At 39.7% G+C, this 24,267-nt stretch overlaps 1 protein-coding gene across 11 annotated transcripts in view; it reads left to right on the top strand.

Moving 5' to 3' along the window:
• Lpp (LIM domain containing preferred translocation partner in lipoma) overlaps positions 1–24,267 on the top strand; it is a 606,732-nt gene that overhangs the window by 325,015 nt on the left and 257,450 nt on the right. The window contains exons 1-2 of one of the 11 annotated variants that reach the window (XM_063261228.1): positions 9,200–9,710; positions 9,833–9,884. The exons of the other annotated variants lie outside the window; for them this stretch is intronic. Of the exons in view, the coding sequence (XP_063117298.1) occupies positions 9,706–9,710; positions 9,833–9,884 (57 nt within the window). The 5' untranslated portion in view covers positions 9,200–9,705. Of the gene's footprint in view, positions 1–9,199; positions 9,711–9,832; positions 9,885–24,267 lie in introns of those variants that run through there. 11 annotated transcript variants of the gene reach the window in all.

Raw genomic sequence — 24,267 nt, forward strand, 5'->3', positions numbered from 1 at the left:
TTTTGCACAAGAATTTAGTGAAACTTTCAAACATTTTCGTAAGCCTATAGGATCTACTTTCCTACCATTTTCTAATATACCCTTCATATTCATGGGTTCCACATCTGTGAATTCCAGCAGCTTCAGGTCCTAACAGTGTTTTTAAATTGCATCTGTGTATTGGACATGTATAGGCTTGCTTCCTTTCATTACTTTTTAAATATACTATAATATCTACTGTGTTTATATACCGTTTACATTAGGGTAGGTATTATAAGTAGTGTAGGGATTATTTAAAATATATGAGAGGATATGCACGCTTTACATGCAAGTACTATGTCATTTTATAAGGAACTTCAGAAGATTTGGCATGGGGAGGTTAGATTAATCCCCCATGGATACCAAATAATGACTGTATTTGTGACTTGAAATTTCTCATTAAGTTCAAAGCTCATTTTATTTCAGTACTGAAAGGTACTATCAACATCTGGTAACTTCTGCTAAAGTATGGAGGAAACCTTTGATCATGATCAGCCAAGGTGGTTCTCTAGTCGCCTGACCATATCTTCTCTTAGGCATTGTCTTGCTAGGCAGCCACTCTAAAAGAAAATGCATTTATAGTAATAAGCAGCCTTGATGTTTCTCCTGCTCTTTAATAGAATTGCATTGCATTACATACTTAGCATGAGCTTGTCAGTACTTGTTGTCATTGTTCGAAAATGTAAGGAAACAGCACGGTGTAGGACGAGTACTGGAGTAAAAGTCAGAAGAACATTTGAAACCCTCCCTTTGCAATGAGCATTTGAATTTGGTAAATATCTTTCCTTCCCTGAATAGCTAGTTCACCACTTATAGGGCATTGTGCTAGATTATTTCTACAGTTCTACTCAACCCTGGCAAATTCTCCAGCACATTATACTTCCTAACTTACTGGATTATTGTGTTTTGTAAAACCTTTACAGGAAAGTAACTATTATAAACAAGAGTAGCCTTCACTTATTCTACAGATCTTTATTGAGCACTGACTATGTGAAATGTAGTGAAAACCTTATAAATTGTAGAAAAGGAAGAAATTCCAGAAGAAACTGTTAATGAGTAACAAGTAAAGCCATGTTTGGAAATTGCAGAATCTGATTGGAATAGAGAGGCCCAGGGTTCTGTGTTTTATGTGGAGTAAAAGTTAAGATTGAGAAGTTGGAGGAATCTCCATAGTGTATACCTGTGGAAAACACACACATGCACATATGCACACAAACACACATATTTCTTTTTCAGTGTCTCCTGACCACCTGTTTCTCTTTTTACTTTAGCCTTCAGAGAGGTAAACTGCTGAAATTAAGTGGATTTATACAAAAGTGAAGTAGCTCTCTTTAAAAAAAAAAAAAATATATATATATATATATATATATATAGATATAGATATAGATATAGATATAGATATATTAAGGGAAAAGCAAGCATCTTTGAGTTTTAGGCCTGTCAGATTGAGTTGGATACTTTATCTCCCCTGTTGCATGGACTTCCTGTCAGACAGGACTTTTGGACGTGTTTTGTCTTGAATCGTCACAAAGCCGAGTTCTGCTGTACAGTACTTGTAACACAGAAGCTGATGCTTGTGGGGCTCAGTTACTGCCTGCTTACGTGAGTCCTAAGGAGGATGGAAAAATAGCTAGCAAAACAACTTGTTTCGTTCTGTTTCTTTTTTTTAAATAAGCAACCAATAGCAAAATAAAACTTCAGTGGAAGAATTGACAGCCTGGATCTGTAATCTGCCTGACCCAACAATTAAAAGAACTTATTACTGTGTCAGCCTGACAGATGGATGTTCTCCTTGAAATGTAATATGCGCACTTCTGAACGCAATTCAAGTGCAAACTTCCTGTTCTTTCCCCCTTCGTGTCTGTTGAGACTGAGGGGGAGCAGTTTTTATTTGAACTAAACCCACTCATTTCAAGTGTGTTTAATGACAGCAAAACGTGACAGATAAAATACAATCCTACGGCCTCATTTGATGTTTGTTTTAATTTCAGAACTTCGTGAAAGGAGAGAAAAAAGATAAAATAGCACATTTCAAATGGAGGAGTTGAAAATAAATGATCTATTATCACAAACTTAGCAGTTGTTCCCCAGAGAAATTCGGGAGGTCAAGTGTGGTGAGCAATACTTGTAGGAACAGTTGCAATGTGTACAGTGCTCATCAGTTTTCAGACAGGCTTTGTGTGCACCATTCCACCAGGTCTGGAAATTGGTCTGGTCAGACATGATCATCCTGGTATCGCACACAAGGTCGAAGGAGTTGTATGAAGTTCTCCTTCCAAAGTGGTAGAACTGGGCTTCCTGCTGGTCTTGTTGACTTTGAAGCAGGCAATCTCACCACTGCTCTGTGTGCATTCTCCCCTCTCCAGGTCAGCCAAGGCTGCAACACCTCTGACACACTGCAGCCATCATGTTCTTTAACATTATTGAAATATGCATGTACACATGTGTGTGTGCATGTGTGTGTGAGAGCATACTCAAGTGTACACATTTGCATGCACAAAGTATATGAGTAAACTCTCTGTGTAACAGATTCCAGTGGTCAGAAATCTATGAAATAGAGCATAAAGTTTGTCCCTCAGTGCCCTTGGTTTCCCCATCTCCCTTTGGCTTTCCAGATAGTCACCATTCCCTGTTGTGCATCTTTCCAATCTCTTCCCATAGTATTTCATACACATATAATAAATGTAAAATGCATACTGTATTAAATATATATATAAATTTTTCATCATACATGGTCTTTTAATATTGTTTGCTTTAACTTTTTTCCTATCTTTTTATGTTAGTAAAAAGGAATTTGCAACACATTTAATGTCATATTGGTGGACTTTGGCTTTCCTGTATTCTAAAAAAATGTTAAGACAGATTTATTGCTTATCTATCTGCATGAACATAGACTGAAATTTGGAATCCTCCCATTCCAAATGTTAGAATACTCGTATTAGTTTGTGTTAGTGACTCGGGCTTCCAACTAGTTGCCTGGGGATGGATTGTTTAGACCAGCCTAGACCCTTGTCTAAACAGATACTGGTGGCCAGGACACTTAAGTGTATGGGAGGGAGGATATTTTCCATGGCACCGTGTGTTGGAGACAGACACTCACCGTGGGAGGACAGGGTATTCTTGCAATAGTTTTGTTTATTTCACACAGCCACCACTCTGCATTGAGATACTGCTAAGTACTTAATTCAGTAAAAAAAAAAAAAAAAAAAACCTACTATAAAAGGTGCTTAGTTCAATAAAAATTAGCCTAATTAAAAATACAAATATAGAAATATAGCAAAAATATTTTTAGCTTGTTCTTTCTTAAGATACATGGCTTGTGAACAATCAGGCTTTAAAAATATATAGTTGAAAAAATATATAGTTGAATTCTGAGTATTGACTATATAATATGAAAGTCCAGAGAGTCAAACTCATCCCCCGAACCTCCCTATCTCTGTCCACCATTTCCAGATTTTCATATTAAATGTCATTAATAATGGCTAAAAATCTGAAAAGTTGAGTACATGAGAGAATAGAGCTAATCCAAATAGCTTTTATGAATTATAAATTGCAGAAGAGTGTCTGCACAGATATTTCCAAAGTCACAGCTACTGTGTTGTACTTTGCAAAAAACAGAGACAAACTCTCTCCCTTTCCCATTTTACCCCATTTTTTGTTCATTCTGTTAAGAGGCATAGTTACTTTTAAAACCATAATAAACTATTATGACCCAGCTCACATTTGTCTGCCTTCTGTTAGGATAAAGATATTGTTTCTTGGGACTATGTTAGTTAGGTCTTTTTGAGTTTGCAGGAAGCCAACACGCACTTAAAGTTACCTCAGATGACTTTGGAGGTTGAGAGTTTATGGTAAGTAGAGAAACGAAAAAAAGAAATGCAAAAATCTAGCCTTCTAAACACATGACATTTCCTTAAAGAGACAACAGTAGCTAAGTTTGTTACTTGATCAGAAATCCTATAAACACCTAGTGATGCCCTGTCCAGTGGCCTCTATTAGACAAGGACTTAACATTTACCCCTTTTCCCTCCTGTTTGCTACTATTTCTCTTTTTGATGATTCTCTTTGTTCTTCTGGACACAGGCTGTCCATTATAGCATGTCCTCTGCTATGAGGTTTCTTTACATCCCTCTCTGGCTCCACCCTTCACTCCTTTCCTGCTACCAGCTGTTCTTTCCCTCTAGGTTGCACTCAAATGCCCTGGGCAGTACTGGACCTTTATTTTAGCTGGTTCTTCTCCAATACAAATTGGTAAGAAATTCTTCCTTCAACACAGCTCATGAGTATCTGGGCTGGTTTTGGTTAAATCTCAATCCAATTTGTTGTGGCCAGAGTTCAGAATTGCCTGTTACACAGCTGTGGCGATGTCTTTATTAAAACAAACAAACAACTTTTTGAGGTTCTTTACTTAAATAGAGCTGTGGGTGTGGGAGAGATTCAACATTCATACACTCCTCTATGGCAGCGAGTTTTGGTAACTCCTCTAAATGGTAGTTTTGAAGATGCAGCATTCAAGTAGACAGGCTCAAAACTCCCGCTGAAGACCTCAGTTCAGTTTCTGACATTCTGAGCCACAATGGAACCTTCTGTAACGTGACTTCTTATCTCTAAGCTTCAGTTTTTCCATCTCCGTCAAGACATTTTCTGTAAACAAAGAATATGACGATTTAAAAAGAGACGCGTCTGAAGCAAAGTCATTGTCTTATTCCCAGCAAAAACTGAGGCTTGGCAAAAAGAGGGTTTTTAGGCAGTGGGAGCCATGGGAGATTAGCCAGCGCCAAGAAGGACACGTGGGATCAAGATAGGATAAGAAAGATTTGCTTAGAGTGATGCTTAGGCATCTCTCCCTGTGTTCTAGAGAAAAGAAGACCACAGCTCCCGAAGCAGAGAAGGGCTGTTGGGATCTGACTGCCTGGAGGCAAGAATTAGCTTCATAGTCTGAGTCTTCTTAAAAGCAGGAAGGGACATAATGCGTGGGTAGGAGGGCATGGGAGACGAGGGAAGGAATTCTGGTGAACTCCGTTGTGCCACACGGTATGTGGATGCATGAAAAGGTTATGGTGTGATTCTGAAACTAAATTTGAACCTTGAGATTGTATTTCTTGATTTTTCTCAAGTGTCTGTGCAACCCCAAAACTATAAAGGAAAAAAAAAATGGTGTTGCAAGTGACTCCAAGTTCAAGGTTAGCGGAAAAGCTATGGGGGAAAAAGATCCAGGGAACAAGTTTAGTTGACTTTTAATTGTTGTGACCGCAAGGGACACAGAAATAGTACCTCTCTTCTGTGCTGCTGTTCAGAAGCTGGTGAGAAATAAGGAATCAAGCAAGCTGGGACCAAAATCTCAACCTTATGGCTAAGGAAAGCAGATTGGGGTTCTCCAGCCTTTGGCTTCGGGCTAAGGGGAATGACTACGGCTTTGTTCTCCAGGTGGTGGCCAGGGCTGCCTCCCTGGGTTCTTACTGGAATTTAAAGAACCAATAGAACAAATCCTATTTGACATTAAAGCAATGAAAAAAGCAGTCAATATTTGATGACTTCAAAAGGAACAAAATTAGAAACTTTCAGGCTTTGGTAGATGTGAACCAAGGTATTTTCCAGGACATGGAAATCCTCCCCATCTTCCAAAAACAGATGGAGGAGGGTGAGAGATTCTTCCATGGCCCCTGGGCTTGGAAATGGGTTTGGGGAACCATTTTTACTTCTTTGGCTGTGTGTGAGGAAGGATGGTTTTGTAGTGAAATTAACAGGAATTTTCATTTGATACAAATACGGATTAGCAAGCTTTAATTTTATATTCTCAATAATTTCTCAACTAGCTAATGTCTTTGATGAGGAAAAATTAGAAAATTAGACAATTACATTTCCTTTCAATCTTCCTGAGCATGATTACAAGACAATATAAAAGGGCTTACCCCTTGATTGCTTTTCCTAATAAGTATGTTGGAATTTCCCAGGTGATTTAGCATGTCACATATCTTCACTTTCTTATGTGGGAACTAGATTCTGCAAATAAATTATCTGAGTTGGAGGTGAGTTCATACATAATCTTTTTTCTGAAATAAGGACTGTGTTATCTTTTCAATCTGAATTATTTTCATATTAGCTTCATTGCCTATTTTGTTATAAGGTCACCAAATAATTTTTATTTCATATAAAATTTGTATCAGGAGGAGTTTAAGCTCCATATTGAATGATCAAGTCTTGGTCACATCGTAGTCACATATCTAAATGTGTTGTATGTGCTACTTGTGGGGCCTCTTGCCCCCACCTAATCCCAAGACTCAGACCAAGAAAGCATGCTCTTCCACTGCACAAATTATACCAAGATTGCCACTAATCATATTTGAAAAACTGACAATAATATATGCTTGCGTTGTGTCTTTTTAAATTCTCTACTGGGGCTATGATTAGGCAGCAACATAGATTTAATGCCCATGTGCTCAGAGCAAGGTTTAGAAGGTGCAGATGGGAAAAAAAGAGACCCAAAACAGATATACTGTCATCTCCAGAAGAGCTTACACTATTCTTACGAAAACAGAAAACAGTTAAGTAGAAAAGGTTTAACAACACTTAAAAGCAAGATCCAAATGAGTGCAAATTGGTCTGGCACAAACTGAGTTAGATAAATGCAAAGAGAATACAAAGCATAAAAACTTCATTGTTTAAAATTCTTTTTGTTGTTGTTGTTAGAGCTCAGAACACTATACAGTTCAATGAGGAACATTTCTTACTTGAATTGTATCATGTAGAAAAAGAGGGCTCTTACTACTTTATGGGTTCTTATTATTGAAGCTGTGAAATTTTATAGGTCTCTGTTAGACTGTTTTCATAATCCTTAAAGCTTATTATATAATCTTGATTAAATTAACATCATGGTGCCTCAATTTCCACATCTCTAAAATGGGATGGTTACAGGGTCTACCTCATAGGAGGAAAGAGATACCCATATGAGTAGTATTAAGTACCTACCTTCTAAATGAGAGCCTAGTTAAAAAATGAGTGTGTAAATGCGTTACACATATGTACCAACTCCCCATGATGAATGTAATCATTATGTTCTGCAAATGTGTACTAATAAAAATTAAAACTGCAGTTTCAGGACCCACACAAAAGAGTATCAAATGTATAATACTATATTATTTCTAGACTATAAAGCATTTCTTTTTCAGTTCAATTTGAGATTAAAGTGCATGCTATAATTGATATAAGAAACCATGTGACATAAGGGCCCAATTGCTTCTTTTTTAGTGATCAAAAAAATAAAAGATGAAATGTCTAATAATCAAAGACATCACAGCATGTGTAAACTTTTTAAGTGAGACCCTGTCCCATAGGAGGTCTTACAAATTGCAGTGGTGATCATCCCTCGGTGAATCCCATGTTCATAGTCTGTAATACATCTACCCCAGTCTCACTGGCTCCTGCACAGTGAAGTAAGCTTGCTTATGATTCTGGGTCTTTTGAGAAAACAGAGCCTAGAAGATTTGCTACAGATGGCACAATTGAGAGATCTCCACCGTGGACTCAAGCGACTCACTTTTTTCTTCATTTCTCCCACCTCTGTCTGAGTCCTGTTGTGTTAACTGAGCTCTGGATACTAGAAATAATGCAGCAGCTCTAGAACATGAGGTTCTTTATCTGACTGACCTCACAGGGACAAGAAGTTAAGGAAGTGTAAAGACATAAACAGTGAGCCACAAACAGACTCATAGTAAAACCGGATAAAAGGTGCTAAGAAAGTGGCACAAGGCTTATCTCTCTCTCAAGGGTCTGACCTTGGAAATAACATCTCAGTATCAAGATGAGAACACGTATGCACAGAACTATGTATGTGCTTCCCTGAGTGAATTCACATGCTTTGAAAGAACTGGAATGAACCAGGGTGAGATTCCAGCTAAGGGAATAGCTACTACAGACCTCAGGAAAGGAATGACAGCTGTGACTTTTGAATTCCAATAAAAGATGCTGGATTTTATCTTGGAAGCAGAAGATTTTGGTGTTCTTCACTGCAACTTAACAAGATTTTGAGAGGAGTTTATTAGTGCTTTAGAGGAGTTTATGCATTCAAAAGAAATGTGTCAGCACATAGATTGTTTTATTCTCCTTTCCTTATGAGTACACTAAAGGACAAGGAGACAAAACTATTTCCCTTTGGATTTCTAATGTGGTGCAGTGCTGGTGATATTTAGTTGAGTCACATACTTATTCCTAGGTGTCGATTTTGGAGAATTTTTAAAAGTTTAAAATATTCCACATGGAAATTTTTAGTACTACTAATCCTTAAGAGGCAAGTTTTCTTACTCTAGAATTGCTCCATAAAATAAATCATTAGTGATTTTTTTCTACTTCTGAAATTCTTCAGTATAAACTCTGTTGACATCAGCTGTTCTGAAGTACCGATTCGTTTTTGAGATAGCCCATCAAATAACGACTCATAGGAAACCATGAGATTTATTTTTATTTCTACGTATATCAACATCTGTGTAACATGATCACGTAAAAAACTGATGACCTGTTTATGTTCAAGTAGGGTTTTCAACACTAGTACGTGGTGCTTGCCTACCTCATGTTTACAACACTACAACTGACTGAACAATGAGAAAAATCAGTGTTAGACCTCACTAATGATATTGGTTATGGAAAAGACCTGATTTGAGGATCTTATGTACATGATCTTTTACTGGAGTTAATTCCTTATTGGTAAAATGTGGTTGGAAAAGCAATTTTTAGCTTTATAATTGGTTATATCAATGTCGATTTATCTACAGAAGAGCTTTACATAAATTGATAATTTGTAAAAAAAAATAGTTCAAGTTAACTCAAAGTTTTGTATAACACTTTTATTAAATTTCAGCAAGTATAAATTTGAACATCTTATAGTTACCTGATGCCACAAACAGAATTGCAATCATGCAAAATCTCTGCCTAGCAACTGAGAGTCTAAACAGTGAACGAGACTGTGAAAACTCGTTTTTTTTTCCTTAAGTAACTTTTTTGAGATGTAATTCATTTGCCTTTTAGTTTGCCAACTAAAATTACTTAAAAGAAATGATCAATACATTCAATTAAATATTTATTGAACATCTGCTATGTGCTAAGGAGATTCTGGGTGCTCAGGATATAGATACTGGCAACGTTTCTATGAAACCTTGCTATGTCACAAAGAATACATTAACAGTTTCCCTGCAGAGTTGTAGACCAATAATAAGGGTCATCCTGGGATACTCTGGCAATGTATTAAAGGAAAAGTCTTGAGTGACCAGGGAAGGGTTCTAACAACTGTTCATCTCTAAGCAGATTGTTTAGGGAAGTGTGAGGTACTTGAAAACTTGATGCCATTAAGAAAATCAGGGAGAGTTTCCCTGTACAAAGAAAACACTAAGGTTCAGATGTGAGACTTAGATAATGCATAGTAGCTTAACCTTATTAATGAATGTGGCAAAGTGCAGAAAGTACAGTTGTTACAGAGCCCAAAGGGTAGTCTGCCCCAGTGTAGCTCCGGAGAGATGCATGTGTCTTACTGTGAGGTCACAAAGAAGGATGAGGCCAGTGGAGGATGTGACGTGTGACACAGGTAACAATGGGTTCCACATTAGTCCAGGCAGAAGGGACTGCCATTGTAAGAGTAAGATATGTGTGAAAGAATTTTTTTTTCCAACTGGATAAGAAATTCAAAGTACTTGGAGAATGGAGTAAGTGTGCTGGAGAAAGAATATAGCTCAAAGAGCACATTGGTAATGGAGAGGGAAGGGAAACCTACAAGTGGATTCACGGCAAGGCGGTGACTTTGTGTATTGTGTACCTTGTTCTGCAGGCGTCTGGGGGAAGTTGGGGAAGGAGGCTGGAAGAAGACAGGAGCATTGAAGGTTTGTGAGAAGAGATTTGAAGGATAGCTTTAGGAAGATAAGTAGATGTACTTGAAATGGAGAACCCTTTGGGTGTTCATGAAAGCCATAAGTGTGGACCTATACCATACAGGATAGTACTTATTCAATTAAGATTTTAGGAGGAATTCTCTCCGTGTCATTTTTTGCAGCCATAACAAGTTATTTCTAGCGGTAAGAAACTATAAAAGATATGAATTGATAACCTATATTTACTGGAAACTTACTGCGTCGCTTATGTCAATTCTTTTCCATTCTCACAATAACCTCTCGCGGCAGGCTTTCATTGCCCCACATCTTCTGGACAGACAAATGAAGACCCAGAGAGGTAGAAAAGACTGAGGTAGTAATGGTGCAGATCTGGTCTTTGAGCCAAGTCCCTCTGGCTCTGAAGCCTAACTATATAAATTAACAATCGATACAATATAAATTAACAATTTACCATTGTAAATTCTGACAGTCTCCGTTTTCTCTGCAGTTCACTGATTTGTAGTGTCTTTGTGGAGTTGTGCAATCATTGCTGCAGTCTATGTAAAACAGTGAGAAATCACATGCCTGTTTATATTTATTCCCCATTCTCAGGCCAATGGTAGGTTCCACTGACTTACCTGTAGTGGCAGTTTTGAAACGAATGCTGACTTGGCTAAGGCTAATTTGTTTTTGAGTAACAACAAACTGATATCCTCACTAATTTAGGAATATAACCCAGTTTGTTGGAACTTTTAACTTGTAACTTCTGCATGAAAATAGTTCTCTCTGTTCATAATTTGGGGTAAAAATGGGTAAAAGTTCCACACCCTGCGTCAGCCATTGGTCATGTGTACATGAGCCGTGTACATTGTTCGAGGCCCACCATGTGTTATGTGTCTATCTTGGAGGAGTGGCAGGACACATTATACTTTTTTTTTTTTTTTTTTTGAGACAGGGTCTTGCTATGTAATTCAGGTTGACCTTGAGCTCTCTGTGTAGTCCAGGCTGTCCTCAAACTCTCTGCAATCCTCCTGCCTCGGCCTTCTGAGTTCTGGAATTTCAGGCATGTACTCCTATGCCTGGCTGATAATTTGAGCATCAGACAAGAAAATATCCCTGGACATCCTGGTATATTTGTTAAAGGGTTTCTGTTCAACTTCTTTCTACTGGAAGTGATAGATTTTTTAAATTTAATATATATGAAACACATGAAATTCTTGGCATTTTTATAATACACATCAATTTAAAATAAAATAAAGCCCACCCTGCTATTCAGAATAGAATCGAATTTTTCAGGTGTAAAGTGACTGTGCTGTGGAATGGCTTAAAGGTCAGTTGGTCTCAGAATTTCAGAGAGGGTGCTGCTACGCAAGACATTGTAGTGCTGGAATTGCTGTACCTATTTAGTAGCACACGTATCTGAAATGCCTTAAAATAAAGATTGCAAATGCAACACTCAATCAGTCCTAGTATTTCTTTCTCTTATCTTCAGCCCCAAGTTAAAAATAAAATCCGCCTGTCTCAATTTTCCTGTGTGCTAGTTAGTAGGATTAGCTCAACTTCTCAACAGGAAAGCAATAGATACGGTAGACGCCATTGTATAGTGGGTGAAAGCCCGAGAGAGATAATTATACAGTAACTCCCACTATATTACCCTTCAAAGAAACTGAGCCTAATATTCTCCTCCTAAGCAATTTAACCAACTCTTTAAAAAAAGTGTAAGATATTATTTAGGGAATGAAATAGCTACTGTATATAATCAGGAGAGAGAATTATAGCAAATTATTATACTCATTTGATAAGTGAATAAAGAGCTAGGCTCCCTGCTTTGTATTGTACCTCCTAAGTAATTGTTCACTTGTGCTAACTGTCCTTTTAAAAGGAAAAGAGATAAAGAACTGCTAAAAAAAAATCATTATACTTTTTCAGTAAGGTTTTTCCCTCTAGGCACAGATTAAGTCTAATTTTATGCTCCATGAAAATCAAGCACACTTTGGCCTTCAGATATTTAATAGTGGGGATTTCTTTGCCTTTACAACGCTAATACCCATGTACAAACACAGCCACCAATATGTAAAACAAAGTAATGGGAATGTGTTTTAAGATCTATCACACACTTGTAGGCATAGATATTATGGTTAGTATTCACTGTATGTGCACCCCACGACCACCAAAAAAGGGGACCCAAAGTCTGCTACCTTGTTTGCATATCTAAAAAAATACAGTGGTAGTAATTACCTAAACAATACCCTGGCAGTCATTTGGGGTCAACTTCCCTTTGGTTTGTTTTAAACAGGATAAACTTCTCAATGTCTAAATGTTGAGTCAGCCGTGTGACATACAATGCACATCTTAATCTCTCCGAGATGCCTCGGTTCCTGGCTTCAGTCATAAAAATACTAACAGTATGAATACAGTGCCTGCCTCTTACAGCTGTGAGGATCACAAGATCAGTAAAACACTATCTCTCTCACGTACTTACATGACAGCAATTCTAGAGCCCGTATCTCTTCCCATATTTAACATTTCTGAGTAATCACTGTGGGTCAGGTGACGGTCACGATGTGGTTGTCATTGTCTGTGTGTGTTGATAACACTTGCTGGAGTTTGGTGAAACTCTGAGAATTGGTGGCATTGAAGAAAATCCTGGTGACAATAACAGACCCCAATTTTGACACTCTTCTTGCTAGCTCAGAGTACAAGCCTACGGGGAAAATAGAGAGCTCGCCTGATTTTTTTTAATTGAAAATTGACCCACAGAGCTCAATTACAAATGGGAAGATACTTTTAAGAATGATAGGAATATTTTAGCTTTTCTCACATACATATTTCTTTTTATATCTCCAAAAGTGTGATATATCTTAATAAAAATACTGTGTATAAATAAAAATACTATGTATAAAGAATTATTTTCAACAGTATGTAAGAGCAATTTTAATTAAAAAGCACTATGAGTAATTTAGGGGCTGGGGATTTAGCTCAGCGGCATAAGCACCTGCCTTGCAAGCAGGCGGTCGTGAGTTCGATCTCTGGTACCGATAAAAAGGAAAAAGACAAAAAAAAAAAAAAAAGACAAAAAAAAAAAAAAAAGAAAGAAAAGAAAAAAAAAGCACTATGAGTAATTTAAATTTCATTAATCTGTGTTTTCAGTGGTATATGGCTAATAGTCCGTTTTACAATCTGTGGCATCTTTGATTTGATGGGGTCTTGTATTAAGTACTCAGAAAATGTTAGACTTCTCATCAATATTGGGGTGAAGGTAAATGTTGGTAATTGTTGTTTTTTAGAGTTAAGGGGCTGTAGGGCCTTTGAATCTGAGTGCACTGAAGAAATATTTTAGATTTACCAAAGTCTGAAGAATTTAGCTCAGTAACTGCACCATTGTGTTGGAAACTCCTGCCAGCTAAATACATGCACCCTCCCCTTTTCTCTGGATTATATACTTTAACTGAAAGATAGAAGGGGAAGTTTATTATAAGATGTGTAGAAAGTGTCAGTCAGAATGCTTCAGGAATATCAGCCAGCAGATCCCAGGAAATACGTCAGTAATAAATACTATGCAACCCTCAGTACTGAGTAAGAGCTTATGCTTGGTACCCATAGCTCTGGAAGTCAGTATAATAGGAGGTACCATTGTAAACACTGCTGATCTCCACCTCGGAGGAAAGGTGCACTTGAGAATTATTTTTCATGGCTGGATAACACTTGTTGCTTTTTCTCAGAGCCCTTTAAGCATCTCATGGCTCCCCCTAGCCACAACGGTGCTGGAAAGCAGTGTGTGGAGACCTAGGAGAGGAGAATCAACGATGACCACAGAGTTTACAATAATATTAATGATGTTAGCAGTCATGGAACACTTCTTATCTGTCAGACAATACTGTGATTTTCATTATAGACAGTGTCCTTTAGTCCATTCGGCGATGTTATTATAATCTTGATTATATCAGAGAGAAAACAAGGCCTAAAGAATAGGCTGACCTACATAAAATAAGTGGAACAGGTACTTTGTTTTTGTTTTCTTGATGTGTAATACAAACGCTAATGGATTGGAGTGATTTTTTTTTTTAAAGTACTGGGGAGTTGAACCTAATTCTGCAGACTGAAGCTGTGAATATGTTAGATGATGCTCTATCTAATTCCCATGTTTTTTTTTAAACTGTAAAAGGAAAAAACCAATATACTTGGGAATTCTGTTGTGGAAAACAAGAGAATGGGTTAGGTGATGCCTGAGACTTCCTATGATTCTTTCTGGATCAACCTAAAATGATTGGGACAAAAAATGACTGCTATTGCCGCGTCTCCAAAATCCTAGCCAGGAAAGCCTAACCTGGCATCTGAGCAGAGAGCACTGTCTCAGTTAATGGGGCTGGCTGTGTATGCGGGGATATTCCTCACCTTGTCTTAAACTTTACATTTTAGAAAGTGTTTAACCTCTTAAAAAGTGGGAGAATATAGTGACTGTTAGTATCAGTTATCAATACACAATTTGATTTTGCAAACACACCTTGCATGATTTTGTTTTGGGAGTTTTTTTTTTTTTTTTTTTCTTTTGTGTCAAGCAGAGTTTTGAACACAGACTGTGCTCCTTCTGTCTGTGCTACACTGGACTAAGAGAAAAGCAAGCTGGTGATCAGTTGATAGCATTCTGCTCCGGAGGGTTAGAAGGGATGTGGAAGATAGGATCGAAGAGTTACTGCTAGGGGGAGAAAGGGGTGATGCTAATAGATATTTTAGGCAGATTTCATACTTGAGGTTAAATGATTCGGTCTTTCATGACACATTTTTGCAATGTAGGGAGAGAAAGAAGAATTTTGTTCTTATCAAAATCACGGCCCTTTTTCCCAGCTAAAACTGCAGCCTGTGTTGAGGTAGCTGATAAACAGGGACATCAGAGCTGTGCTGTGGGCAGTTCAAGAGAGGTTTCTTGAGGGGCTCCTGCCAGGAAGAGAAGAGCTGAGCTGGAGAGAAAGCCTACCCATCAGCCCCTGAAGTCCCCTCCTGCAGCACATGTGGGACCCTAGGTCACTCAGCTCCCCCCACCCCGTCTCTTTTTAACAGAGGCATATAATAACCGCCTGGGTTCCTCGGAAATCTATTATAGCATTTAATTAACAAACGTTCCTCAAGTGCTTTGAACTCCCTGCTTGGATAGATGTGACTGAAATGTAAAATACCTTTCACTGTCGTATTTATTGCTCCGGAGAACACGCTATAAGCTGGCGACGTTTATCTCCATTTTAATTTTATCTCCCACAAATACAGGCATTAATTTAAATCACATACAGAACATAACAGTTTTTATAGAGGCAAACTTATTCCAGTGTGCTGCATTTTAATATCGCACTTCACCATCTTTTCTCACTTGGTTCAAGAATAGTATCTCTTCCTGCCTCAGCATTTAATCTTAGGACAGCAGAAACTTTTTTTTTTTTTCTTTTTTATGTGCGTTTTTGCTCTCAAACTTTATCTTGTTCTCTGCTTTGCGAATATGAGCTCAGGTACATATTATTCTCTTTTTCTTTTCCTTGGACAGCTTAATTCCAGGCTGTGGGGGTAAGGGGTTAGTCCTGATGAGCATGAAAAGTTTAAAATCGAAGATGATATTTCTTCAACTCCAGGTACCTTTTCTGATAGCAGCAACCATCACAAAAGCATACCCCTACCTTGTGACAGGCATACACTAGAGCCAAATAATCTTTTTTAAAGCATATTTATTTTCCCTCGTTCTCTTTTGATTCATAGGGAAAATTCCCCTCTTACTTCATAGTGGCTGCTTTCGTGGCAGATGAGTCTTTTCCCCCAGGCGGAAGCGTGCTAAAATGGGTCTGCTGTGTTTATGACGATGAAACATTCCAATTAGATGTCACACTCTGCACAGGGACCTTTCCCCAGCCTTAATTTGTGGCCTGAAAGGCTGTGGCCCTCCTCAATTAAGTCTTGCTGAATTGCTTCCGACAAGGCTGCGTATTCCCAGAAATCAGGACCACGAAGATGGGAATGAACAGGAGCACCACTGTAAGACAACCCTGCTTTGTGTAAACCATTTTAGGCTCCTTTTAGAAGCGTGCAAGGTGCTTTCCCATCAAGATGATAATTTTTTTTAAATGCAACTGATTTTTCTTGTTTAGACCTCTACATATCTAGCCTTCAAGACATCTGTCATACTTGAGCTTCATTATTGTTGTTGTTTTTAAAACGTAGTCAGGGTTTAAAATGGACTCATTAAAATAAATAAAATGGACCCATTACTGTTTTAAGTTCTGTGATTTATTCTCAGTATAACCTGGTGAGACAGGTACCATGTTCTGTCCCTGGGAGGGGTGAAGAGGAGTCCAGCAAAGGTAAATGTCTTCCTCAAACCACAGAGCTAGTGCATGGCAGGGCTGGGATTTTGAATCCTGTCCACGGTAACTAATACAGTGTCACAATAGCTCTCTTCAGACTAAACTCCTGACCCGTTTGGTGCCAGCGCTTCCCAAGCCCTCGGTCTTTGTGCTGCTAGGTAGATTTCATCTGTGGTAATAGCATGGTTACCCTGGAAACCCACTAGCTGGAATGGCAGTCTAATTATAGCACCAAAGCTGGGCTTTTATTAAACTAGTGTTGCTGATGACGTGGACTTCTTGATTGAGCAATGCTGAGAAATGGGTTCCCACCAGTTGTTTTTGCGTTAAAACAGTTGAGCAGTTGTTTTTGTTTTAGGAATCAATTCTCATCTATTCCGTCAACTCACATGCCCCCGCCAAACTGCCTCTTTTTCTGATTGGCCACATTAGGGGGATAGATTGGGCCATCAGTTCTACACTGCAAGCTGTCAGCAAAGGCCATGGAAGGAAACCAGACTGAGCTCTGTCTGTCCTTTGAATGTCTCTAACCCCAGCACAGACAGCTGCTGAGTTAGGCCCCAGCTTGAACAACAGGCTCATGCTATTTTGACGGTTCTTATTTTACTTCAGGCTATTGATTTAAATCTATACTTGATTTGGGAAAAGTCATAGCTCTTTGATAGACACTGGTCCTTCATAGACTTTGAAAGGGCAAGGAATTTGATTTGGTGCAAACTGAATGATGAGTTTTCCTGAAAAATACAGAAGTTGAATTTAATTCAAGTAACTGATACAGCCAGTACTTAACCTGTTGACCCCAGCCCTAAAGAAAGGGTAGTGTGAGTGGGCTGTTGACTTGCTCCCAAGATAGCACATTTTAGCCTGGTTAGTTGCTGAGGTAATTCCTTTGCTGTGACGCATACTGTGCGTCCCACATCACTCTTTACCCCGTTACTGTCATTAACTTCGTGATTATGCACTTAATAGTAGAGGTAAAGGTAAGGCTGGGCACAGACACTTGCTGGTTTTCTGGGTACCAAGTGATGAGAGGGGCCCTTGGGATGGGATTGCTTATGCGGTTCCGTGATCATCACTTCATAGTACAGAGGATCATCATGGAGTCTGACTTCCGTATCTCAGAACACAATACCAGGTTTCAATACACTGGTTCTGAATTCTGGAAGTTTGATCATTTCAGAATTATTGTTGTCCTACAGATATAACCCCTGTAGACATGTCTTGTGTCGAAGATAGGAATGAGGGAAGCCTCTCTTGCTCTGTCCTGGTGGGTGACGGTTCCATGACTGCCTTTGGGAGTGCGAGCAGATTTCCAGAAGCAGCGGTTTAAAATGCTGAGGAGAACCGCACATCCTCAGACGGCATGACACATTTGCTGCTAACTTTACACCTGTGAAATAATTCCTCTTGAGATATTCAGAGGCTGCAGTATAGCTCAGTAGAGGCCTCAAGTTCAGTTCTGGCACTGGTCTCACTCTGAATGAATATATAAGGTATTCATTTAAATTCTGCTTGCATCACTTGCTGGGTTGGAGAATTTAAACTGGGTAGCCACCTTGCAGCTGTCTTTTCCCCTTGCAAAAAGTGAAACAATATTAACAATAATGCTGAGCTGTGAAGGGGGGTTAGCTACAGAGGTAATCTCTTGTAAGACAATCATCTTATTCTTCTGACCACCTAAAAATCTCTCTCTCTCTCTCTCTCTCTCTCTCTCTCTCTCTCTTTCTCTCTCTCTCTCACCGTGTCTTCCTGTAAATATATGTGTGTCTGTTCATTATATATCCTTATGTACATAGTTTCATTCATATTAACTACCTATGCATAATTTTTTTTTTTTTAAATCTAGAGAGAAACTAGGTATGATGGCACATCGAGCATCCTAGCAGGTGGATGTAGGGTGACTACAAGTTCAAGTCCAGCCTGGGAAATGTGAACTAGCAAGATCTTACCTCGAAATAAAAAATAAAAAGGATTAGAGATGTAGCTTAGGATGAAGGCTGTGGATTCAATCTCCAATGTCAAAAAGAAAAGAAGAAAAGCAAATGACAATGAAAATGAGAATGGAAACATACACTGATAGCAGTTATTGCTAAGATTTTGGGAGATAGGCTTATTTATGTATTGCCCAGGTTTCTAAAATGTACCTACTTTTTCTCTTTTTCATAAATATAATTCATGTAAATATTCTCATGAATGTGTATATAATATGTATTACTCATCAGCTTTCCATCCCTGAGATAATCAGCTTATATACAAGGAGGAAGGTTTGCTTTTGGCCCACAGTTTTGGCACTTCCGTCCATGGCTGGTCAATCCTGTCTCTTTAGCCTGAGATAAGGGAGCCAAAATCTGGAAGCATGGACCAGAGGGAAGTGAAAGACACAGGAAGGTCTCGAGTCCCAAGGATTCTTTCAAGGTCAGGCCCTGGTGAGGTGACCTCCTCCTACACAGCCCTACCTCTGAAAGGGCCCACCACCTCCCAGGAGTGCCACGCTAGGGACCAAGCCTTTAACATGTGGACCTCTGCAGAAAAGCCCAGATCCAAACTGTAGCATGAGCGTTTTGATGAGCTCATTTGGTTATGCATGCATAGTCGTACCCTTACAGCATATTTGACAAAGTAAACTGGGCTTTAACAATAAGTAGTTAATAAATAGTTACAATTAACAGATGAAAAATTGTTCATGTTCTCTCTCTGATCCTACAGTTTCAGGAGTGACTGTAAAACCTAGGTCTTAAATGTAGCGTGGTAGACAGATAAGGCGAGGTTTTAAAGGAAGTGGCTTCTCTTTATATCCGTATGTCCCCAACAGACACAACACTTAAAGCTCTCTCCAAACAATGACACCCATGGCTTTTAACCGTACTTTCAACCTTTAATGGGTAGAGTGACCCCTTCTTGTCTACTGCTGTGATGAAAGAGAGCTGAACACTTGAACACAAGTCTATTGGTTGTGATAGCCCATTTGGAAGTTGGATGACTGTGGTGTTTCTAGTACCTTCTCCTTTCCTCTCCCTCTGCCTTTTTACTCTCCTTTCCTTCACTCCTTTGGCTTCTTTTTTACTTATAACCTGTTTGGAAAATTGGTTGCTTGTTTGCTTGATTAATCAGTCAAGAGTATCTGAGAGCCAGGACCTTGGTTACCTATAACTAAACATATATTTTGTCTTCCCTCTATCTGAATGTCTACTATGGGTATGAGTTTTGTCCTCTTTTTCCAAAGCTACCTTTCCCCTTCCCTAATTACATTTTTTGTTTCTTTGTATGTTTCCCTCCTCAGTTTATGTTATTTAGCTATTATAAGTTTATTCAGAAGACAGAAATTTTTTTAATTAAGAATTTTTAAAGTGGAAATGTTGTTTCTTACTTTAAGAGGACTACCTTTAGTAGCTCACTTTATTATTATTATTATTATTATTATTATTTATGTTTCCTGCTTTTCTGTTTGATTTGTCCAAGTGCAGAGACCACATTCGGTATGTTGTAGCTATAACTCCTGCCTTTGGTTCTGAGCGAGTTCCCTCTCTGGCTCTCTCTCCATGGAGCCCAGAGACATGATGTGATCACCAGCTGCCTGTCTTGCTACTGTATCTGGCACCCTGGTTCCTAGCAGAACCGAGATTCCACTTTGGAAGTACTTTCCAGAAAAGGTGGAGCCCCTGTCCTTGCTTTGAGCATCATTTCAATGGTCCAGTGAAGCCAATATTAATGTTATAAATGATCATCCCAAAGGCTGTCTCAGTTCCAGCCCAGATGGAATTATGATTTTAGAAAATCATTCAGTGAGATGTATTTCCTGTGCCTGGTAGTCAGCGATCACTTACCAAAACAGGGGGTGGTGGGAGAATAAAAATAAACTTATGATAATTCATATATACTTAACCTTTACCAAGTGAGTAATACCAGAAAGGGAAAGAAGTAGGCCTTGCTGACCAGCATTTGCACATGGATTCCAGGAAAGTGTCTAGAGTTGCCAAAGCAATCTCTGAATCCTGCCAAAAGCATCTGCTGGCCTTTTGCTCTGGGTGGAGAAAGCAGGGAAGATGGAGGTGTGGGTGTGGATGCATCTTCAAGCCTTCTTACCCGGCTGTGTGTGTAGTGTCACGGACACTGGGGAAAGGACAGGAAACCTGCATTCTACACCTGGTCCCAGTTAATCACTGTGACTTTTTCTTCATGTTTTGAGCTTTAAATCTTTTGAATGTAGAAACATCGTCCATGTTTGTTGTTGTAAGAGAAAACCAGACTAAAATTAGAAAACAATACAAGCATTCACAGTAAAAGAGCAATAGTCCTTTCAGTCAGTAAGGACCTAACTTTGCTAATCATTCTACATCCCATTATATTTTAAAGAACCTCTGTAAGTTAAGAGCTCAGCTTTCAACCCTGGTGCATATGAACCACAATAATATTGGGCAGCAGTCGAGGTGACAAAGTACCAAGAACAACATTACCAAAAGATAACAGACACCATCTTGTCATATTTTCCATAAGAGGATGCTATTAAAGTTGTATTTCTTACTAGATACTTTGTTTCCCAATTTTTAAAAATAGGGACAAGATGGCCTTCCTGCCTTTAATGACTTCATTGTCTCTTTAGTCATTTTTGATCCGTTGCTTGGTTGTGTGATTGTGTAAACCTCTCTTTGTGGGATGGCTGGGGGTTTGGTTGGTATTCAGGAAACCCCTGACTTGCTGTCAGGCCCATGGAGATGTATTCCCAGACTCACTGTCAGCAGGAATTGTGTTTTTCCAGAAGCACCCTTACAGTTTTGTGGAGGCTGGAACTCATGATTCCACAAGACTGATCTACACAGATTAATATTACAACAGTGTTAGCGTGTATAGCCTACGTTCTACCTGACGTCAGAGATTGGTCTGTTTGTTGAAGCTTGCAGAATGTAATGGGAGAGAAATTAGAGCCATCAGAAGCTAGGAGACTCACTGAGGAGAAGTTGCTTGCATGAATAAGGGTGTGACTGGCCGTGACTGACAGCAGTGGAGCAGACTGGTCAGCAGGGGAGGCTGGACGGTTAGGGAGTGGGCTGAGGCTGCTGTCCACAAGCCAGGTTTCTCCTCCTCAACACATTTTCATTTCATTGCTCGGAAGGTCTTTCAGCTGATGGACTCAAGCCCACCCAGGTTATCTGGAATAATCTTGCCTGCTTAAAGTTGCCTAATTAATTACGGATTTTATTCACATCTGCTAAATGTCTCCACAGCCACATCTAAATTAGTTTTTAATTGTAGGGACAAAGTAACTATATATCCGGGATACTGGGACATGAGAGGTTTTGCCCACCTGCTTTGGGGAGAGAAGCACTGTTGATGAAATATTTCCTTCCTATGACTTCCAAGCTGCTTTGAGGCCAGAGAGATCTAAGGACGGCCTCTTGTCTCCATGTTGCTTTTATTTCATCTTCTGGTCCTGGCCTTCATTTGCTGACCACAGAGCAAATGGCTCCCTCTGTCCTGTCTGTCTCCAGTCTCTGAGTCTTGGTGGGAGATTTTGGGGCTTTTCAGTGGCCTCTCCCTCCCTGGTCCTCTCTTTTCTATTCAGTGGCAGTGTCTGCTGCCATGGATCTTGTTACTGCTCGACGACATTATGATTCCTTAATCATAAAATTAGACCCCCCCAAGCCACCCCATGTTTTTTCCAGCTCTGTCTCATGAACGTGCCTCCTAGAGTGCTCTTGGTGACCGCATTTCCTTCTCTTTCCTTTATTTCTTTCTCCCTATCAGTCCTTGCCTCTATTTCTTTTCACATTCAATGTGGTATCTGAGGTTCCACTGTTCAAGCCACTTGTCTCTTGTTTTCTTTCTTATTTTTTCAGAACTTTTTTTTCCCCTGAGCTTTGCTTTATATACCTGCACCTCTGAAAACCTGTTCCTTGCTCCGGCCATTAAGCCAAACATTCAATGTTACTGCATACCACACCTCTTGGTTTTCTGCCCACCTTTCTGAACAATTCCACTTTAGGATCGCCTTAGCTCCTCTTCTGCCTCTCCTTAAATGCTGTTTCCTCTGTGGCTCAAGGGTGTATGCGGAGGGATGCTTTTCCCAGGGCCTGTTGTTACTCGACTTCCCACATTTGGTTTGGAGACTCTCGCACTGCTGTGGGCCGACCACCAGTACTGTAGTGTTATTTATATAAATCCGTTCCCCTTCGCTTTCTTGCACTTCGGATCCAGATGTTTTTAACTGCTTATTGCCAGGTACATTTGGATTTATCATGGAAACCTCAGCCTCATTATGTTCAAGAACAATGCATCAGGTGTCACACCAAAAAGAATTCTGGTTCCTACATGATTTAATTAAATGGCTCGCTGTATAACCCATTTCTAAAGCTCGAAGTGTGGATATTATTTCCAGACACTCCTATTCTTCACCTTCGATCTCCCTCATTGTTTTAGAAATTCTCCTCCTTCTCCAGCCCCACTACTGGTCAGCAATTTTGTATTATCAACGCCTATGAATGATGGGTAAAAATCCTGCAACCAGGTTCTTGTAGCCACTCATTCACTCCCACCCCCGTCCACCAGGATGTGCCTAAACAGGAAATCTGGCTGAATTACTTCTATCACCCTATCTCCCTAGCCAAGTAGTATAACACAGATATCAAGAAAACAGGCAGACTGAGGCAGGCAGATCAAAAGTTTGAACGTAGCAATTTAGTGAGTATCTTAGTTTCCTTCTTGCTGGGACATATTACTTGGCAACCAAAAACTAAAGGAAGAAATATTTGTTTCGACTCATAGTTTGTGGAGTTTTCACCCTCGTCAGCTGGCTCCAAGATAGGCAGCATGGCAGAGGGACCTGGAAGAAGAGAAACAGTTTGGAGACTCGCACTGCTGTGGCCGACCACAGTACTGTAGTCTTATGTATATAAATCTGTTCCCCTCCACTTTTTTGCCCTTCTTGTCATGACTTCTGGAAGCACAGAGAGAGATCAGGGAGGAGGGAAGGAGAATGGACCCTTCCAGGCCACAAGCCCAGCGAAGCCCCTTCGCTCACCAAGATTCACCTCCCAATGTCACATTTAGCTATCAAGTCATCAGTAACACTCTGATGAGAACTTTATGCCCATGTTTCAATCTCCTCCCCTAAACCTCACGTATGAGCACATGAGACGTCTAGATACAAACCACAGTGGTGAGACTCTCTCAAAATAACAAGGAAAGGGAAGAGAAGGGAAGCGAAGCGAAGGGAAGGGAAGTAAAGGGAAGAAAGAAGACAGGGAAGAAGAAGAAAGAAAGCCGGGAAGGAGAAAGGGAGAGCAAAACAGACAGAAGTGGGGTGGGGATTTAGCTCAGCGGCATAAGCGCCTGCTTTGCAAGCAGGCAGTGGTGAGTTCGATCCCCGGTACCGATGAAAAAGACAAAAAAAAAAAAAAAAAAAAAAAAAAAAAAACAGGATGGATGGAAGATAGGAAGGAAGGAAGAAAAAGAGAGAGCAAAGAGTAAGAGAAGGAGCAAGGTAGGGAGGAAAGGAGAAAGGCAGGAAAGAAAAGAAAGAAAAGAGCCTTAAATTGAATGAACAATGAGTTCAACATCCACTTGCGGGTTCCAGGAGCTTGAGCAAGTAACCTCTGAGTTTATTCCATCCTGTAAGTACCATGGAGGGAGGAAAGGGAATAGTCACGGTGGGTTCCCCTTTGGCACGTGCCTCTTTGGCTACTTCTCTTACCCCTGCTCTCCACGCTGCTCCTGGACAGTCACATGGAATTCTTTCTGCCTGGTGCTTATGCCCCCAGCTCTTTATCACCCCTTCTCAACACAAATTCGTGTTGACAATGTTCAGCAACCCCTTCTGGTCTTTCTTCCTTCAGGTGTCTCGCTGTGTGGTCCTGTGACTTTCTCCTTGGACTTCCTGCTTATCACACTTCCTCCTCTGTACGTGTCCCTTGCTTACTGACTGCGTCTCCCAAATGATCACTCATTGTAAGTTCTAGGAGAAGGTTGGCCACTGACCTTGACCGTCTGTTTAAGCTTCCAGTGCCTGCTGCCTAGTGCTTAGTATCCAGCAAAGGACACTATTTAAGGAATATTTA

The sequence above is a fragment of the Cavia porcellus genome, unplaced genomic scaffold (assembly GCF_034190915.1).
Source record: "Cavia porcellus strain 051 isolate PalLab524CR breed Dunkin Hartley unplaced genomic scaffold, mCavPor4.1 scaffold_14, whole genome shotgun sequence".
NCBI classification, from domain to species: domain Eukaryota; kingdom Metazoa; phylum Chordata; class Mammalia; order Rodentia; family Caviidae; genus Cavia; species Cavia porcellus.